Source organism: Acomys minous (genome assembly GCF_964271855.1).
Source record: "Acomys minous genome assembly, chromosome: 18".
Classification (NCBI taxonomy): Eukaryota; Metazoa; Chordata; class Mammalia; order Rodentia; family Muridae; genus Acomys; species Acomys minous.
The window spans coordinates 6,286,036-6,307,483 of NC_140501.1; the positions used below are offsets into that span (position 1 = coordinate 6,286,036).

The 21,448-nt window shown below is 42.8% G+C and overlaps 1 protein-coding gene across 2 annotated transcripts in view; it reads right to left on the reverse strand.

Moving 5' to 3' along the window:
* GPC6 (glypican 6) overlaps positions 1-21,448 on the reverse strand; it is a 1,016,336-nt gene that overhangs the window by 78,178 nt on the left and 916,710 nt on the right. The window contains exons 6-7 of one of the 2 annotated variants that reach the window (XM_084768282.1): positions 8,960-9,103; positions 4,863-4,892 (exon numbers count right to left, since the gene is read on the reverse strand). In XM_084768282.1, the coding sequence (XP_084624408.1) occupies positions 4,863-4,892; positions 8,960-9,103 (174 nt within the window). The remainder of the gene's footprint in view (positions 1-4,862; positions 4,893-8,959; positions 9,104-21,448) is intronic. The other variant, XM_084768281.1, reaches the window with a different exon arrangement.

Consider the following 21,448-nt stretch of genomic DNA (forward strand, 5'->3'; position numbering starts at 1 on the left):
GCTAATGGTTTAGGAAACTCTGTCCTAGCTCCCGTTCCCTGAAGGAGACAGAGTGGCTAACTGATAGGAAATACAATGTCTTTGGTGAGCAGTAACCCTTGCTTTTTGATGACACCTGCACCAACTCCTCACGGAGAAGTAGATCTTTGTGGCAGGGAGCTTTATAGAGTGCTCTGCAACAGGGGAGAACTCAATACACACATGTGGGGATTGATGGGAAGGAAAAAATGAATCAGTTCGGGTTTCAGCTGAAGCCTAGGAATGCTGAAAAAAAAAAAGTTTAAAGTCTGAAGAAAAAAAGTAAACGTATTGGCATCCTATCAAATAGACCTGAATCTGCAATAGTCTTATTTGAATCTGAACATAGAGCGTTTCCTATGCACAGCATGACGATCGCCAAGGCTTTTGCTGAAGTGCGTATAAGGCTGCAGGAGTGTTTAATTCAGCGCTGAACAGAATTTTTTTTTTTATAGATTACCTCAAGACTGACTTTAGACCACTCAAACTGAATAAAAAAACTGTCAAAAGGTTTCCTCCTTTAAAACTTGTAGCATGTTTTTAATTTCTGTCAGGATCCCCAGGACTTTCTGGAAAGGTCTTTAAAGCAGTGATGGGGACTATGTACGCAGTGTCGCCCAGGAAGTTCCTCTGAACTGGTGGTGTGCAAGCCCATCCAGGGAAACCCAGCTGTTTTCACTATTCTTTGATGTGCCTGACAGGATTACTTCCTAAGGAGGTGAAAACAGTGTAGCATCTGTTGGTAGGAGCTGCAGAACCCATGGCAGGAGCCGCGCTTTCCAGCAGCGCTTACCATTGAGTTAGATTTGTGCATCCTTCACACCCACAGAATCAGCAGCGTATCGTGGAGATAACTCATGCCTTTTTATGGGTGTCTTCTGAGAGTCCCCACTTGGGCCCAATCAAGTGCAGAGCTCCTGAGCGGAGAAGGCAGTCTTCTGCAGCCTCACGCTGCGCATGTTGCCCATAGAGCAGCAAGGAGCATACTGACAACGTCGGGTTGGGTGGCTTTCATGTATTTTTATTTTCTCCTGGCTTTGAAGGCACACTGCATTTTGCTGCTGTTATTACCAAGGGTGGAAATGAAACTGCGGTGTCTCAGTGGGGCTTTATAGCAAACAGATAAAGCAGGTTCAGGCAAGACAGGGCAGCTCATGAGCAGGTAGCGGTTTGTTTGCTGGGGTGAATGGGGCATAATTTATTCAGCTGCAGCCCAGACTGGAAGCCAATCTAACTTTGACCCATTTATCTTTAGGAAACTAATTAAAGTAGAGAATCTGGTTTAGTGTTGCTAGGGTGGTTACTTTTTCTTATTCAGCCTAAGCAAGGAAGGAAGGGTGGATGGGTGAGTGTGTGTGTGTGAGTGAGTGAGCGTGTGTGTGTGTGTGTTTGTGTGTGTGAGTGAGTGTGTGTGTGAGTGAGTATGTTTGTGAGTGAATGTGAGTATGAGTGTGTGTATGAGTGAGTGTGTGTGAGTATGTGTGTGAGTGTGAGTGTGTATGTGTGAGTGAGTGTGTGTGAGTGAGTGTGTGTATGTGTGTGAGTGTGAGTGTGTGTGAGTGAGTGTGTGTGTGTGTGAGTGAGTGTGTGTGTGAGTGAGTATGTGTGTGAGTGAATGTGAGTATGAGTGTGTGTATGAGTGAGTGTGTATGAGTGTGTGAGTATGTGTGTGAGTGAGTGTGGGTGTGTATGTGTGAGTGAGTGAGTGTGTGTGAGTGTGTGAGTATGTGTGTGAGTGAGTGTGAGTGCGTATGTGTGAGTGAGTGAGTGTGTGTGAGTATGTGTGTGAGTGTGTTTGTGTGAGTGAGTGTGTGTGTGTGTGTGTGTTGGAAAAGACTGTGGAAGGATCAGTTCTAACCTAAAGAGAAGTGCTGAACCTCTAGAAAAATAAAAGGGTTTCTTTTTTTTTTAAATCTCTTGCTCACTCATTAAGAGGATGTATTTCTTTAAAACTTTATTTATTATGTATACAGTATGCATCCAGCCACATTATAGATGGTTGTGAGCCACCATGTGGTTGCTGGGAATTGAACTCAGGACCTCTGCAAGAACAGTCAGTGCTCTTAACCACTGAGCCATCTTTCCAGCCTCCCCAAAGTCCAGCCTGACACCCTTTTGAAGTACAAAGTGGCGGAGCTCAATGGACACAGGCTCCTTTGAGGTGGCAATGAAATGCCATGACAGTTTGAAGTGAGCTACTGCTCCCCAGTCCTTACAACCCGGGCTTCCTAAATCATACCCAAATGATTCCAGAGAGGCATGGGAGAATATTTTTTAAGAGTTGCATTTTACTCTGAAAATAGTATTAGCCCCTAGACCAAACCAACCACACACACACAGAAAAAACCCAAGTTCCCAACTCGACATTTGTTGCCACATGCACTTTTTTCAAGGCAATAATTAAAAAAATTAAAGTACTCCCACGCCCCTCTCCCCATTGCTGGAGCATGAACCTTGAATACTAAGCCAGCACTGAGAACCTTCCTAGCCCCAAAGTGCGTTATCTTGATACATGTTGTGCTTAAGCCTGAATGTGGTATTATTAAAAACAAATTTGCTTCTGCTAACATACCAATGAATTGAAGATGATGCAACTGTTTTTTTTTTTTTACATTTTTATTATTACGATTTTATTTTACATCCTGACCACAGTTTCCCCTCCCTGCTTTCTTCCCAGTCTGTCTCTTTACCGCCCCTCCCTCCCCACTCTGCCTCCATTTCTCTTCAGAAATGGTCAGATCGCTCATGAATTTCAACCAAACACGGCATAACAAGTTCCAATAAGACCAGGTGCCTCCCCTTGTAGTAAGCCTTGTAGTAAGGCTTGACTAGGCAACCCAGCCTGAGGAAAAGGGGCTAAAAAGTCCAAGCTGGCTAAAGAGTCAGAGACAGCTCCTGCTCCCACTGTTAGAGTCCCCCAAGGAGGCCAACACTGGAACTGAGGGGCACCCTGAGGGCTAGAAACCTAGTGCAACGGAAACTCCCAGAAATCTGCAAGGGTGGACAGCCCAGAGACCAAGCTTGATTGGCAGCAACAACAACAACAACATTAATAGTAATAATAATAAAAAATAAAAATGTCAATGAAATGAAGGCATTTCTAACGATATTCTGCTGTACTTATAGACTGGTGCCTAGCCCAATTGTCACCCGAGAGGCTGATGGGAACAGATGCAGAGACCCAGAGCCAAACATTAGGCAGAGCTAGGGAATCCTGTGGATGAAGGGGACAAGATTGTAGGAGCCAGATGGGACAAGGACACCACAATAAGAAACCCTACAGAATCAATTTAGCTGGGTACATAGGGCCTCACAGCAACTGAATTGCCAAGCAGAGAAGGAGGCATGGGAGGGACCAAGGCCCTCTACATATACGCTAGAAAAAATCCTATCAAAAATAGAATTTGAGGTTTTAATGCTTGGTGACAGTAGAGAAGGGAGGTCCAGCAGAGACGGGGTGCTAATGTGAGTGCTCCATCCTAGTGCACTGAAGGGAGGTGAAGTTACAAGGTCATGGTAGCCATCCACGGAGGTCACACTGGCTCATTAGTTGGAAAAGCTGGAGATGCTGAGGTGACATATAGGGAAGAGGAGGTATGTACCACCTGACGACTGCAGCTACCATGGCTGGCCATTTGACCAAACTAACAGAAAGCGTTGCCCAACCACAATTTCTCCTCTATACCTCTGTTGGACATCAGCCCCCCACCCCTCCTCTCCCCTTCCCTCCCCTCCCCTCTCCTCCCCTCAGGCCTCTGGCTTCCTGTCTCTTCCTCTAGTTCCTCCCTTCTAGAATGTTTGTGTTCTAGATCTGGGTCCTCTTATCTCATCCAGAGTGCCCTGAGCTAGGACTTGTAACTGCGGATGCGCAGCTACTCAACAGAGACAAGTTCTTTTTGAAACAAATGAATTTTAAAGGAGAGCTTTCACACAGTACCAGTGATGGAGAGGGATACAGAACACCATTTTGTGATGGAGACGGAAGTGCTTACTGAGTCAGTATACTCCTCCAGTGCCAAGTGCCTCCTTTATGGTCCTAGGTAGCTTTGCTTTGTTTCAGACAGGCCATATAGCCTGGGCTGCCCTTGGACTCTCTAGGTAGCCCCGACTGGTTTTAAACTGGGGTTATAAGCGTGCACCACACTCCTGGCTTAAGGATACACACAGGTCCTTGGGAAGGGATGTTACCATCATGCAGTAGCATTCTCAACACCATGTTAGATAATGTTTTAGTTATTGGAAACAGTTAAAGTAACCTAGAGTTCCCTCAGCCCCATACAGGCCGCTTTCAGGTAAGACAATATCCAGTCCTTCTCCCACAAAGCACAAACAGCAACAACCAAACCAAACCAAAACAACCCACCCAGTGCACTCAAAATAGGAACAACAAAATACACGCATAGAAAACAGTTCATGCCATAAACTACCCTCAGTGTCTCTGCTAATGGAAAAATTAGCTCCTTGTGCACGAGAGTCGATGTTGGTTTGTTTTTATTATTAGGAGGTAATTATTCTCTCAGCACAAGAAGAAAAGGCCTTCGATAGCTATCGAGTTGAACTAGATTTTTCAGGCAGATGACAATAGTCTGAACATTGAAATAGAATTCAAATCAGCCACCAAATGAGGTAGCGTTCCACAAAGATTAGACTGAAAACCTTGCTGTATGGAAAGAATACCAAAAACAGTTCTGAACCCGTAAATACCAGACAGAGAGGGTAAGCAAGTTGGCCTTGCGCAGAGGTCAGCTGATCCCAGAGTAGGGGGAAGGGGGGGAGGGAAGCTGGCATTTCTCAGGGATGTTCCAGACAAATGGAATGAATGAAAGAATAAGACCAGTGCTTACACTATGCTGCATGGTCCTCCACACAGTCCTCTGGGAAGCAAGAGGAAAACAAATTCAAAAGAAAAACAGGAAGAGATTATTTTATACATCATGGCATAGCATAGGCATAACGCATAGATAGGTTCATTAACCGGCGGACAGGCAAGCTTCCCCACCTACATTCTTAGTGACTTGGGTAATAGTCGGGAAATCTTGACAGCAGGACAACGTGAGATACTTACTGGAGTTACTTTGGATTAAATCATCACAACTTGATAAGTTAACTCCCAATTCCTTTTTTTTTTTTTAAGACTGACTTTTATAAACCACATTCCTCCAAGGGCTCTAATTTAGAGTTCAGATTTGCCCTAATGAAAAAGCTGCTGTAAGTAATAGACAGTCCCTGCCTGAGTGCTCAGGAGCAAGCACACCGTGCTCTAATTTTCTGAGCTCTTCGTCTAATTGCCTTTCAGGAGGACAATGCCCAACCCCTCATGCCTCAGACCCAAGAACTCCACAGAGATTTTGTGCTGATTTCATTTTGCACCTGATGTTTCCAGTGAGTGGGGACTGTCTAGACTCATAGCCTTACACCAAAGTATTCAGGAGAATCCGCAGAGGATAAATTTAAGATAAGGAGAAGAGAACCAGTTCCTTTTGGAGAGCAAATAATGACCTCTGGCCCAGTTCACTGGAAACCTTTTGCAGCCTGTGGGGATGGGGGAGCTGCTGGGGTGGGACCAGTCTGTCAACGAGATCAGCTGATGGCCTTGGCATCCTCAGTAAAATGCTGCTGCTGGCAGCGAGGACTCTGATACAGCTAGTTTTCTATCAGTGGCTGAATTTACAGAAGCACAGTCATCTGGTTTTGGAAAAGAAAGTTATGACTTGAGGGTAGCAAGTTTGAAGGCTGCTGGCTACTGTCAACAGCATTTTTAGGCCCACACAACTTTGAAAGAACAAAATGGAAATGTCTCCTTGTGATAGGAGAACGCATAAGCTCCTCATGAAGGGATTGGGGCTTTTATTTCTAACACAAACCCCTTAATTACCAGTTCACATAAAAACACAGTTTACAATAACTGACACAAGAACATTTACCAACAGATCCCAGAGTCAATACCACAGGCACTAATTTAAAAGGTGCCAAAAAGCCACCCTCCAAGAGGGAGTGTCAGAATGAAGTTATTTTCATTTAGGCAAATAGGGTGGAGTAAGTGGAGAATTCTGTTGATGTTGGCTTTTAGAACACTTTTCTCTGCGGAAACAGAGAAACCTTTTCCAATTATCCTCCTTTTCTGGGACACACGCTTCTTATGAATATTCAGGAAACATCTTTTCAGGGCAAAACTAAGACAGGAGTAGGTACCACAGACTTTGTTTATAAATAGTGGGGACGGGCTGTAATAGAGAACAGACCCATTTGGAGAACACACAGGGCTGCTCCTTGAACAGGTCCATGAAAGACCACCTGTGACGGCTGCACCTCTGCTGAGAAGGCAAGCATGCCTCAAAAGGGAAAGGCCTTGCTGGGAAGCCAGAGGCTGCAAAGGGAGTGTTCCTCCATTGAGAGCTTGGGGCCCAGCCTCTATGTCTTAGGAATAATTTTGGTAGAACATCCTTTGATGTGGGACTGTCTGATTTTAGGGATGGAGGGGAACACACTGGAAAGGGGCTGGCTGTGACTTGCAAATGGCTAGTTCTCAGTTTGAAAAGAGATCAGAATCTCAGGGCTGCAGTTCTCAGGCACACAGTCTGACGTCACACCTAGGAGGAAGTTGGTAATTTTTGCTGGTGGAGAACATTGTACAGTAAATATAGCTCCTGGGTTGATAGCAGGTTCTGGGGCTAGCCCTGTGTTTTGTGTATGAGTAGGGCCTTTACCATTGTCATTTATTGTCTAAAAAAATGATTGAAACTATTTTCAGAGACATAAAATAGAATGTCTTCAACCAGTTTGCTATAAACAGCTTTCAAGACTTTTTGGGGTGGTTGCATTTTAAAGGTTACACAGTGAAGTTTGTTTGGTGTTTGGTTTGTTTGTTTTGTCTTGTTTTTGTCTTTGTTTTTTGGTTTTTTGAGACAGGGTCTCTCTGTGTAGCCTTGGCTGTCCTAGACTCACTTTGTAGACCAGGCTGGCCTCGAACTCACAGCAATCTGCCTGTCTCTGCCTCCTGAGTGCTGGGATTAAAGGCGTGTGCCACCACACCCATCTCTTGTCTTTGTTTTTTTAAAGGTTAGAATTTCAGCTTTCATATCTGTCAGACTTTGAATATACCATGAAAATTGTCAGTGTTGTATTTTATTTAGGTTGTGTCTTATTGCAATAATATTGGGGGGATGGCAGGGTTTGGTATTTGTTTTGTTCATATTTTTTTTCCCATTTAAGGAAAAATGTGTTTACTTGTCCAAGGGGATGCTTCTCTGTTTCAAAGGAAATTGATATTCAGGGGACTATCAATTGATTGTCATAGATATCCATGTGGTGTACAATGATACACTTAATGCAGTTTAAGCGTATAATACTCCCTTAGTCACCTACTGTGGCGAGAAGACAACAGCAGGTTTGCTCTTGTAGGAGATTTTTGATCTGTGTAAAATGACACTCCTGCTCTGTGGACACAATTTTGTATGTGAGATGTCTAAAACAGACTCATCTCACATTGTATATCCCTTGGCAGAAATCTGGTAGGGCCTTACCTCCTCTAACGCTGGAGTTCACACTACTAAAGTGAAATAAAATCTATATCCACCAAATGTTTCTGCTTGGAGAACACACGCATCTTTGTAAAGTAGAACCCAAGCAATGTTCTCTAAAGAGAACCAGCGTTCTTGGAAAAGGCCAGCCAAGCTGATGTGGGCACAGCACAACTAGCTGGTTAAGAGAAAAATAGGAGCTAACTTTAAAGTTTCCTTGAAAATGTGTGAGAGGGCAGGAGTGAGCAAGGGGAAATAAACCGAAGCAATCGCACAGAAGGTTCCTTTCCCAAAACTTGTACTGAAGAAGAGGGACTTTATTTGCTACTAAAGGGCAATAAATTCAAAACATAATTTAGCAGTTAACAAGAGCAGCTACCCTTTTACTCTGACACACTTATGCTATTCAGTAGGTTTGATTTATATATATATAAATGCTGAGATGTTCTTACATGAAGGCCAAACAAAACCAATTTAATCTTATGAGTTCTACGCTGGAGAAGGGGTTTTAACTAAAACCATAAAAACCATTCATAACATTGACTAATAAAAGTATTTCACAACCAACAACCCTCGAGATTGAGTTTATATGACACAATCAGACCTGGTTCAAATGCCGTATGACCCCGAGGGTTTTATCTGTTAATTTTACATCAAGATAATTGGTAGAACAGCATCCACAGCACTGACAACACAGGTATATAAATTGTTTATAGCATTACGAGTTGAAGACATTGAACTGGAAATGGTCAGGCCATATTTCTTAGAAATTAGGAGCTCTTACTTTCTATTCCATTAAGAAACACACATACATTAAAACCTGTATTTATTATGTGTAGCCATCACCAGATAAATTTTTCTGACATAAAAGCCACCCAGTCCCTGACATACATTTAAATGGGGCCCAAGTTTTTTTTAAAAAGGCATTTAGGGAAAAACAACTACCACCACAACAACATTAATTTGGGGTGTCCTGAAAGAGACTTTCCAAACAGAAAACTCGGCCCCTGAGAAATCATAAGAAAGTGACAGGATATTATGATCACATAAGAGCCCTTTAAAGGAGAGAAGGAAGCAGATGAAATAGAAATGTGCTTCTGTAATCATACTTCTGGAAGACCCAGCCGCTGGGCTTTCAAAGTCATATTTCAGAAGAAATATGAAGTTGGAAGGTTCGTCTCTGTACTAGCGGGTTAACACTTTCAAGAGCTCTTAAATAACGAAATCCATGATTTAAGAGAGAGAGAGAGAGAGGAAAAAAAAAAGAATCTTTTCCTGTCCACAATTCTAATTGAGAACAGGAGCAGATACAAGAATGAGGTGGCTTTTTCAGTCAACTTTAGATCTTACAGAGCAAATGACCCGGGTCGCAGAGAATGCTTCCCTGGCCTTCAGAGTCACCGATGGATCGTGGTACTCACCAGCCGGTCCAAGCTCGTGCCTGCTGCGGTTGTGGGTCTTTCCTCAGGGTTGTAGGGACGAAAGCGGGTGTTGAAATTTTCTGGAGCTGAGCGAGCAGATCTCAGAGCCGGAGCAGGTTTGGGCTGGCCACAGCCCTGAAAGACCTGGGAGGAGCAGAGCGAGTGTCACTATGAAACTGATATTAAACTCACAGTCCGGAAGCGCTCTTCACATCCGTATGGAAGTCTTACTTCCAAAAATCTATTTACCTCTTACTGTTTAAACGTAAAGCTGCAATGGACACCAACAGGAATGAACTGCCTTATGAACAACATAGCAACCAGCTATCTAACGCATAGGGACTGTCATCATTGTGTCATATTGTCTTTCTGAAAATGTGTTTGTAAACCCTAAAATCAGTACACAAATACTTGCACTGATATAGACAATGTGGGAGGGGGGGGGGGAAAGAGTGTCCTCGTATGCATGTCCACAGGTGACATTGAACGAAGGCCCTCTGCATTCTGGTTTTCATGTCATATCTTGAAGAATTGCCCTTCTCATGGCCTGCTTAGGCCGTGTTCTTCCTCATGCTGTGATTTCACTGTATAAACAGGTCTCTGGTGTAGACAGAGCTTACGCACTGACTAGTGTGCTGGACACCAGGAAGGCAGTGTGTGTCTCATGAGGATAACACACACTTTATATACACTTCATTCAGCTCTGAGTTTGGTCTCCTGAGTTCAATGTTCATCAACTACACAGATCTTAAATAAGGCTTCTTAAACCAAAACGGATTAGAACATGCTCCAGCTCGGTTGTCACGTCACACTTTGACCAGCAGCATCTAGTCCCACGTTTCCCTTAGGAACTAGGATTCAGAATCTGTCAATTCAGTCTGCATGGCCATATGGGAAACACAGCTACTGCCAATACCGGAACCAACTATTAAACTAACAGACTTGTCATAGGTTGGTTTCAGGAGTACACCAATTGTGTCCCAGACTCTTTTCTATGCTTGAACTTGGCATTCAATAAACAATCATATTGGATCTGTATTATCTAATATGAAAAGTAGATTTCACATGCAGCACACCAAGGTCAAATGACTTGAAGGGCTCTCTTTCAAATAAGGAAAACCTCCACTGGAAGAACTTTTTCAAAATATTCTCCTGAGCCAATGATGTGGAAATAGGACAAGCAAATGTGGGCTAGGTCCACATAATGGTATTTTCCCTCTAATTTTGTTGTTGACAGCTGTTCATGTCACAGTTAGGATTGCTGTGGGAAATCAAACATTTTATTGTAATGAATTTAGGGACCGAGCTGCCAATCTTTTTCCACAGTGACTCCACTCAGGGTGGCATGGGAGCATTTCCTTCGTTGTTTCTACATGTTTTGTCCTCTGCACCACTTACCAAGAGCCGATGCCTTTCCCAGGCCTTCAGGAAACACAGTGAAAAGGCTGCCCTTGGCCAGCAACTTGACTACATTTGGAATGAGTTAAAACCCAAGTGGCTCGGAACTCCTACAAGGAAGATTTTTTTCTTTTTCTTTTAATTAAATAATTTGATTGAACAGACCCATTTTTAATCAGGTCTTTCGAACGAGGAAGAGGATGACTCTCCACGCTACGCAGGCACCACTCAGAAGTGGACAGCTGAGCAGTATACCTCCTCTCTGGGGGCGACCTTGAAAAACACCAGGCAAATGAAATCTCCACAGTGGGCAGCACTTTGGTGGGTATTATGGTCATGCATTTTGTTTGGAAGGAGAAATGTCCAGATGTGTGATTGTTCACTGATTCATGGGCTGAAGCCAATGGATAGTAAAGGGCTTGGAAAGAGCAAGATTGGAAAACTGGGGAGAGTGTCATCTGGGAACGAAGTGTGTGTGGGTAGATCTCTTCAAAGACATGCGTGTCTCATGTAAATGTTCCTTGAAAGGTACCTCATCAGAGAAGTTCTACTATCAAGAAGATTAACCGACACATTCTGTGGGCAGTCAGCCTCTTTCCCCAGCCATCCATCCCTGTCATTGCCCAAGGGCACATGAACAAAGTGGTTGTGATGGCAGAGATGGAGGCTATGCCTTGGCTTGACAACATGGACTCTTGCTCACCAAGGTTGGCCTGGTAAAAGCTGCTGCTGAATGCCAGACCTGCCAAGAGCAGAGACCAACACGGATCACTAGTGACTTTGAGGACCACATTGGACCACTTCCTCTGTGGAAAGGACAATGCTTTGTCTTCACTGGAGTAGATCATTATCCTACTAATGGATCTGCCTTTCCTGCACATAATGCCTTTGCTAAAACCACCATCCAGGAACTTATAGGATGCCTTACCCACCATCAAGGCACTCCATACAGTACTGCTTCTGAGCAAAGGACTCACTTCACAGCCAGACAAGTCTGACACTGGGCTCCCATTCACAGGACCCACTGGTCTTACCACGCTCCCCACCGTTCTGAAGCAGCTAGCCTGATCAAAATGGAATGAACTTTTCTCTCTCTTTTTTCTTTCTTTCCTTTGGTTTTTCGAGACAGGGTTTCTCTGTGTGATAGCCCTGGCTGTTCTGGACTCGCTTTGTAGACCAGGCTGGCCTCAAACTCACAGCGATCCTCCTGATTCTGCCTCCCGAGTGTTGGGATTATAGGTCAGCTGGAATACCAGGAAATTCTCCGGGAAATGAAGTCTCAACAACATTAATCTAAACACATTCCAAAGTAAAAATGACTCTAGTAGACCTGCTAACCTGGGAGGTGGAAATATCATACGACCCCAACCATACCCAAACCTACAGGCAACTGAAGAATGCTCAAATGGGACAAATAGTCTTCCTCGAGAAAGAGTCCCCAGCTGATTATCCAATACCAAATAGCCCTGAAATTCTATGCACGCAAGTAACCTTATATGGACTAAGCAGGTTGTAGTTATATGCACACACACACACACACACACACACACACCCACCCACACACACACACCATATATATTTAGGGGAAAATACATATGATAAGAATTGAAGAAAAAAAAAAGTTCAGACCATGAATTTGAGAGCAAGGACTATCTCTGAGGACTTGGAGAGAGGAAAGGGAAAGGAGAAAGTGGCACAATTGTGCTTTAATTTAAATAAAGACACTTTCCTCAACTGCGTGAGTTAATTCTTTACCTGCATATGCATATGAACAGTGTGTTCATTGCCCTGTTGTTATTTGATTCTGCGTTTTTAAATTTGAGTCATTTTTCATCCCGCATACTATATGATCCCACTGAAGGACACAGACAGCCCTTGAGTGCCATTCCCAGTGACAAATTCCATCTTGAGACACCATTCATTTTCCTTCACCACTACAACTAATTTCTCTTTTGTGCATTCAAACTTCTCCTTCACCTCAGCATTTTGCAGCACAGTGATACTTTGTCTTGGCACTCTTGGAGGCAGGTCTTAACACACTATTGATTCTTCTCCTCTCTCACAATTTCTGAAGTTGATGGTGCAACCGGTGTGATGGAGAGATGGTGGGCTTTTTCTTCCCCAGTGCCTAAATCACTTCCTTGTAGCAAGGTCACCACTGATGGAGGGCCCTAACGTTCCCAAAGCCCCCGGGATCTGTTGAGTGAGCTATTTTGGATTGCTTTGAAAATGACAGCTGATTTTTAAGAAGTATAAAGAAAGAATGGGGGAACAATAGCCACGGCTTTGCTGAGATTTCAGAGGGCTGGGCACCGAAGAGTTAAAGTCCCTCTAACCACACTGCAGGAAGGGAAGTCCCAGACTGACTGAAGGGACCAGCTAAACCACAGGGTCTGGGATTTCTGGAAAGAATATATGTATTCTGGGGCCAGGGTGGTGGGGTTTTTCAGACTAGCTAATATAGCCCAATAGCTTCCCAATCTTTTGCCTCCTTTAGATTTTGAGGGTGGCTTCAAAGCAGAGATTTTTGGGTCTAAGATCCACCCTCTCCCCCCCAAAAAAGCCCACTTTCTCCTCCTGTTGATATTACTGAACCTTTTACTCTCCTGGGAACTTTCATAACAACTTGTTCACAAGGACCTCAAAATTTGAATACCCCTCAACAGACCTAATCCCCACTTGTAGAAGAACAGAACCATGGGCCTTCTCTTGCAAATGTCCTAAGCCTGGGCCTCAGAACATGTGGAAGGAGGCCCCTGGGTACCAGCTCATCTCTTCTTCTTGGGGACCATGAAGACTTCTGCACCAGTGTCATCTAGAGAGTCAGTTAAAAGTAAGCGCACATGTTATCCTGCGGCTGAGAACACACAGAGCAAAACTCACAGGCTCACACTTAATGCTGTTTGAGTATCTGTGCCCTTCACATCCCCAATCTCTAGTCTCTGACGTGATGCGTTTATGACGGGTGATGATTTGACCATTGTCCCCTGATAGAGGTCACCTTGTTTATAGTGTTTGTCGTATTAGCCTGTAGACAAGACAGCATGCAATCTATTAGTTAGAAACCGTGTTTAGAAACTATAGGGGCCATGGGGTGGGTGACAAATGGAATCAGTGGACATAAATTTGGAGTATTCCTGCTTTCTAACTTTGCTATAATAGCCATATGAGGATGGGAATGGGGGGAGGGGCTCAGTCTAGGTTAATATAAGGGGCCTGGGTAGCCTGGGTACCCCAGTGTTTTATATTTTAAACAAAAGAAGCAGATGAGAATTTATCATATGATAGACAAGGCCTGAAATTAAGTGAGAGTAGATCGAGTGGTCACGGCCGGAGATCAAGCTTGGAGTCTGAGATGGTTCCTCAAGTCCTGAACCTGAGTTCATCAAGGGAAACTTTAGAGACAAGTATCTGACGGATGAAGCTGAGAAGAGCGTGTGTGTGTGTGTGTGTGTGTGTGTGTGTGTGTGTGTGTGTGTGTGTACAGAGTAGCCACTATGAGCTCGTCTTCCTCCTCTGTTCAGTAGGGATAATTAGTACCACATAAACACTGGCTGTGGTAAGATGTAAACTATGAAGTAGGAGCATACAGCCCAGTATCTAGAAAGCAAGTCCTCCAAAATCATTATGTAAGTACAAAAGTCCATAACTTATACTTTCTCCAAGTTTTACCTTAGTGGAAAAAAATGTGAACAAGAAAAAACCTGGCTTGGTGTTTCCTTCTCTCTTTCTTTGGTTCTTCCAGATTTTTGTTTGTTTGTTTGTTTTGTTTTTGTTTTTGTTTTTGAACTCATGTGTATGTTTCTGTGTGCGGATTTATGCACATGAGTGCAGTGCTCACAGAGACCAGAAAGTGGCACTGCATTCCCTGGAGCCGAAGTTAAACGCACTAATGCACTTCCAATGAGAGCCTGGAGTCAAATTCAGGTCCCTGGAAGGGCAGCAAGCACATGTATGCACTGAGTCATACCGCCAGGCCCTGGCCTGTGTTTCCCACACAGTATTGTTAGTAAGAGCTCAAAGATGTGTCAGAAGCATCAGAGTCCATGTGTTCAATTAGGAACTTTCACAGGGGTGTCACGCCAGCATGTTCCTATGTGTCCGTGATGTTATTTGTAGGAAATTTCACTCCAAGGTGAGGGTGGCTCAGACCTGCCTGCTAAGAGACATGGGATTCGGATAGAATTGCCTTCAAATCAGTGCTGCCACTACATTCTTGGTTAAAGTTTTTAAAAAAGACAAAACAAGTTTCTGGAAGGGGCAACTGCAAGCTACTCCACGTAAAGGGAGTACAGTTTAGGCATATCCCTTTAATAAGTAGCAGCAGTGTTCCCTTCTCCCTGATTCGCTCTATGTGATGTGCAGAGGGATAATTAGATAATTCCGGAGCGTATTCAGGAACTTCAGCATAGACAAATGCTGTGGATTTTCAAAGGAATCATCTTTCCTGCCTAGCAGACTCAGAAGACATGTGGATTTTGGGAGCTCTCTGCTTCATGAATCCTCTCCTTAAGAGGATTACAAAGATAATGTCTCAGAAGTCTATCGGCATTCTGAGATGAAAGACACTGACATTAAGATGGAAAGTGCTGAACAAAGAGATGGTTTATTGTTTTACAGGGAGGAGGGAGGAGGAAAGGGAGGAGGAGAGGGAGGAGGAGGGACAGAGGGAGGAGGGGGAGGGGCAGTAGTAAGAGGTATGTAGACATTCAGTCATGGGTTTCTAAATATATTTAGAACTTGAACACTGAAATATATCTATATCTACATCTCTATCTATATATTTCTCATAAACAAACACACTGCTCACCTTTTTAGAGGTACTTACAGCTGTTTCCCTGTCTTCTTGATCTCTGCCTTGTCTTTGCTACTTAGATTACACATCCACCCAGGTCATTACTGGCACCTTGAGAGGCAAGGTTTGTGGATAGTGGCTGTGTAAGTGGCTGTGTTTGAAAAAATTCTCACTGCCACACTTTCTTCTCAATGGATTTTTACTAAGTTAGAAAATCCATGGTTAACAAGTTCTGTTTTGAAATTTGCAAGTGGAGCTCTGATGCTTTATCTTAATTATAGGCAACTCTTAATGATGCCTCAACTTACTCAGATTTGATGATGTTTTGAGACTGCTTTGATTTATTTATTAGATTCTAATTTGTATTACAGTGCTAGTGATGTCACTGTTTGTTGGAAGACTAACTGGGGAATTTCAATCTATTACATTTATACCCAAGGAAACAAAGAGCTGTCAAGTTCGTACAGGACCGTGTATAATGGATCCAGGTGTGGCTGTCACTTACACAACAGACAGCTGTGGGGTAACAGACACGTGTCCAGGAGATTTGAAGTGCTGCAATGCAACCAATACCTTCGCCTGGGTCACTGGTCCATAACAACAACAACAACAAAAGTTTGTAGTTCTAGAGGCTGTGAACTATAAGGTTCGGGCACCAGACAATCCACAGATGATACCTACTGTCCTTAGTTAGCAGATGAACTGGTGAAAGGCCCCCTCAGGTCTCCTTTATAAGGGGCATCTCAGTAATTACATCTAAAGCTTCCAGAAGTTAACTCCAACATAAATGTTGAGGGGATAAACCATTCTGACCATAGCAACAGTCACTAGTAAGAATCTAAGTGTTTGGAGTACCAGCCTTTGGCCTTTCATCTTAAACATGGATGACACTGGGACAATATGGCTTCCCAATTTTCAAAGCCATTTTGAAGATAAAATATTACGCCTAGAGAATACACTGAAAAATGAAGTATAAGCGTATATTATTTTAACTGACATAATCTATAATTACTCAGAGCAGTACTGAATAACAAGCCAAATGCATGGCTTATACAGAGCTGTGAATGAACAATTTAAACTCCATGAAGAATAGAATTTTAAATATCTTATCACTGTGTTCCAGATCCTGTGTATTCCCAGAACATAGGATGTGCTTTAAGAAAAAAAATCAGAACGGAGTAACTGTAAATAAGTGTTGGTTGAAGTTGCCTGGCATGTGGTTATCTGCAATGAGGAGGAGAAATAGGAAAGTAAAGAAACACTGAGTGTCCGTGACTGGCCCGTCACTACCTTTTACACACTTATCTCAAAGGCAATTGTCTCTTCCACGCGAAGGATGAGTGTTTCTTCCTCTGCCTGTAGTGCTAGAGAAAACAATGCACTCACATGGACAATATGGCTATTGTCTATACTCCACTTACTATGTCAGGTTAAAACAGAGCTAAGTAAACAACTCTACTAAAATTAATAACTAGAACCAAAACTTTTAGTTCTTGATCACTTGATGTTACTTATTAAAACTGATAATGCAGTTAAAATGGAAGCTCTCACTTACAGGACAGTCACATTGGCTCTCTGGTTGGTAGGCTGAGCTAGGAGGCCATAGCAGTCCTCCGAGTGTTACAGAATGCCAGATGCTTCAGAGCACTAAGCCTCATCAGGAGTATTTCTTGTCTACATATATAACTATGGTATTTTTCATTATTTCCCCTTAGAAGAAGATCTTCATGGCTCATCTTTGGCATATTCAAATTGCTTGCATCACCAGTCTTGTACTTTGGGGCTATTTATGAATACAATAAGAGTTCTTTGGATGTGAGCCCTGTAATGGTGACAATGGTGACAAGTCACTCTATAATGAAGGTGCCTTGTGAAGCACCTAACAGGTAGGTCATACACAACCTCCATAAACCGAGAAGAGGGCTAATTCATGCCCCAGCACGATGGAGTGCGGACAGTGTAAAACGTGTCACCATGCTGTCTACAATGACGTGCAACTTAAAACTTATCAGTTAACTGCTTCTAGAACGTTTAAGCCTCTCGGACAGCAATGGACTGTGGATAGCTAAAACTAAAGAGAGTGAAACATGAGTGGATTGAAGGGGTTACAGTGGCTGGGTTCAAAGCTGAGTCAGAGGCACCAACGTGGTGGGTAACTGAGACCCTCTCCAAAGCTGCCGATCCCAGTATCATTATTGTCTGGACACAGTTCTGGCCAGCAACACCCCTTCGTCGCTGCCGCTGTATCTTCTCTCTGTTGGCAGTCATCCACACCACCCAGCTGTCACACAGCTGAGGGCCTTTGCTCAATGTGACAGTAGTAGCTCTGGAGTGATGGCTCCGTGCTTAAGAACTCACACGGTTGTAGAAAAAGATCTGCGTTTTGTTTCCAGCACCCACACAGGTAGCTTACAACCATCTGTAAGTCCAGCTCCTGAGGATCTGACGCCCTCTTCAGACCTCTGTTGGTACTGCATGCATACAGACATGTACAATCAAAAACAAGTTCTTCAAAGTGAAAGTGGCGACTGAAATGTATTTGTATAAGGATATTGAGCGTAGGTAAATGTTGAGTAGCTTAAAATATCTCCAAAAATGTTTCATCGAAGTTAGTACCAAGAAGGGTCACATATCACCAACAAATCGAACTTTTCTCTAGAGTTTAAGTTCACGCATACTTCTTTTCTGGTTCCTCACAGCTTCTGCTAATTTCTTAAGAGACATGTTCCTGAATAAAGCTTAAAGATTTTGATAAATATTTCTTTCTTTGGTTTAAGATCATTAGATTAATAACACAAGTGTTCCAGGTTCCCCGCTTTTCACTGTTGTTTGTGCTGGCAAGTCTTTCCATGGACTGCCTTCCTCGAGAAGATGGTTCTTCACCCCATCATTTCAGACATCTCTTTTCTCCTTCTACGCAGCCCCTCCTGTCTCCCCTCTCCTCTCTCATCATCTTTCTTTCTATTTTCCGCCTGACTCATGTTTTTCTTTCCTTGAAGATAGATTGCCTGTGGTTCCCTGGCCAACTTCTCTGGCAGTTCCAAGTCCCTGGATGTATTCAGCACCCTGTTAAGAGAATTCAGGATTCTGAATTGAGTCAAGTCATCAGTTTTTGTTTGGGTCACTTTTTACTGGCTTTGAGTTTTCAAAAGCTGGCTGCCATGTATATCTTAAGGTTTAAACAATTTACTTCCAACACTTACACAGCTTGGTTCCAGGATATCTGTCCAATGTGTTGCGTACTTCTTAAAAACTTTTCTTCAATAAAAAACAAATTCTTTCCATTGGCTTGAGAACTTTTTTTTTAAAAAAAAGTTTTTACATTCCTTAGACTGCAGGACGTCTTGATATCTTTTCCAAATGAGCACGAGGCAGCGTTTCAAGGAATTGGACGGAGCATATTTTAGTGTAAGGAGTGAAAAGAAATCAACTTCTCTCTGCCTGGTTAAGTGATTATTTAACATGCTCTTTGTTTGTAAGGTTGAAAGGAGTTCTTTAAGGTCATCCGGCAGGATATAGGTAAATACATGAATCACATCAGCCTGGTTGTGACCCAGTCACCCACTCTATGATTCAACAAATACATAGTGAGTGTGACTTTGGTCAAAATTAAGTGGTACGGATATGTCTTTTGGACATGTCCCCACTCCTGTGAGCGTCCTGACAGGAGAGCAGGGAATTAGAATGCTCTGAGTGTAATGGGAACAGCCTCAAAGAGGAACTGGCTCCAAACAGAGAGTCCAGGAAGCAGCCTAGAACAGCAGTGGTGCCCTGGAACAGGTTCTCACTGCTCATAGATGGACTGCTAGTAATTGTGTAAATTAGTCACTAAATATGATCATTGAAAGTTAACTTGTATATACTTACAATTACATAAATTATTCTCTCTGTCTCTGTCTCTCTGTCTCTGTCTCTCTGTCTCTCTGTCTCTGTCTCTCTCTCTCTGTCTCTCTTTCTTTCTCTCTCTCTTTCTCTCCTCTGTTTGTGTGCATGTGTCACTCTGTGCTCAGTGACATCATGCCTGGGTTTGCAACCAGCCACAATGTTGGTATTTACACCAAGGAAATTAGCAAACTCTTCAGGTAGAAGTTTTCCCCCACATAGGCAAATCCTCTACAGGCACACAGTTAGGCTGCCTGTAGCTGTGATTCCATCAGTGTCAGGCCAGATCATGAGTTTCTTAGTGGAAAGCAAGTGACCAGAAGTAGGAACAAGGCCGTGCATTCGTGAGAATGGGCAGAGCCTGTCTGTGAGAGGTGTGGATCTACAAAGACTTCCTTGCAAAGCAGGGAGAAGTGAGAAGATTTCCGTGAGGTCCAAAGCATAGATTCCCTTCTTTGCTCCGAAGGACACACTGAGTGTCTACCGAAATTGAGCTTCACTAACCTATTCTTCCATGGACTACATTAAACATCTCTTCATCCTTTTCCAGCAAGCAGAAGTCTCCAGGTAAGTCCCCCAAGGCCAGAGAGAACCAAGAGTTTTCCTTTATCACCGAAAGGGAAGACACAATTAGAACCTCCTTTCCCAAGAAGGAAAGGGCAAATTAGGTTTTTTCAATATTCTCCTTATAAATAAGCACATTCAAATTATGAAAACCATGGCTGTTTCTCTGAAAAAAATCTGGTTCTGTTACAGACAGTTATAGCATACACCCCAATTTTCCGCACAGAGAAGAAAAAAAAAAGCACAAGGCGTTTCGAGGTCACTATTTACATGGTGCCCTGCTGCATGTGAGAATTCGTGAGTAGAATGAAAAGTCTGAATGTATAAAAAATAATCAGAGAAAACAGGAGAAGTCCAGAATCACCGAGAATGTGGTCCTTTCCTTCAAAAACAAGCTGTAGAAATTAATAGTTCATAAAGCTTTGTGAATAGTGTGAGCCTTTGCTTTTGTTCTCAGAGATCACATGGGAGGAAGCCAACTATCTACCTATAGAACAAACTAGTAAGAATAATATGGCCAGGGCAGAGGCCACCAAAATTCCCTTGTTGCTTTGGTAAAGACAAGAGGTCCAGACTAGAACTGAGTTGTTGATGTAGTCACCAAAACCTTGGCATCTCCAAAGACATATATTTAGACCCTACCTCTCTGGAGGTGGGGACTCTTAATTGGAAATAATCAAGCATGCATGGGATCAAATATGATGTGGAGATAGTAACTATTTTCTGCTCTTACAAGCTAAGTTTAAACCTATAGACTGCCCTGGGTGAATTAAGATGACAGTACCAAAAGTCTCCAGAATTTACATATCATGCTTGCTTTCAGTAACAATTAAGAGCCTTAACCTTCAGGAGTGGTTTTAATTTGACAAGTTTCATGCTAAACACTTTACATGTACTGTACCATTGTTCTGTTTAAACCACCTGTAAGTTGTATTAGGGTTTTCATTTTGAACATTGCTTAGTTGAGTTTAGACGGATAAATGATTTGTTCCAAATCACAAAAATGGTAACAACCAGGCCTTGGGTCTATCTGGGGTCCAATTCAGACTGACCCATTAACTGATGCCATGTTTGAAGAAATCAGAGTACCTTCAAGCTAAGTTAAGGTATTTATTGTGCTTTTTTTTTCCCTGAAGTCTCCCTCACATTATGTTTTCACACTGTGACTTCGACCAAGCAAAATGTACTGTTTCTTCCATATGTGGCATAATTCCTCTGCAGAATTTAAGAATAAATAAGATGTAACGCCTGTCCTAAAATAATTTATAGTATTGTCCAGGAGAATGGACATAAAAAATAACCATAATTATCAATACCACGATTGCCTTAAGAAGGGCACATGTAACACTCAGTTCCCAGGAAGGAAGAGAAAATGCTCCTGAGTAAAAAGACAGATTCTAGGTAATGTCCTCTGATTGAAAAAGAAAGATATTTTCACCATTCAAATTCTCAAGATAGTGTTCATCCCTAATTTCCTAAAGGAGAAAATGTACAGGGAAGAGAGACGGTGAGGGAGAGCTGGGAAAAGAATCCTGCATAGTTGGTGAAGTAATGCGTGTGAAACTGAGAACTGTTCTACCAAGGACCCTTTAGCCAGACCCAATAGCAAGATACAGAAGTTGCCCTATTCTCTTTAACGCTTTTTTACAGTTTGGTCTTCTTTAGGTCTGCACATTCAGGAGGAACTGTCTAGATACAATTAAGTGCAGTGAGGCTGTCTCACCTTCACACTCATCTATAATAGCTGTTAATTGAATAGATGGCCTCACTCAGAACTTAATAAGTATTCCTTCTTAATTTAGGTTACATCTGACAAACCAATCTTCCTTTGTTAGATTTGAAATTATTCT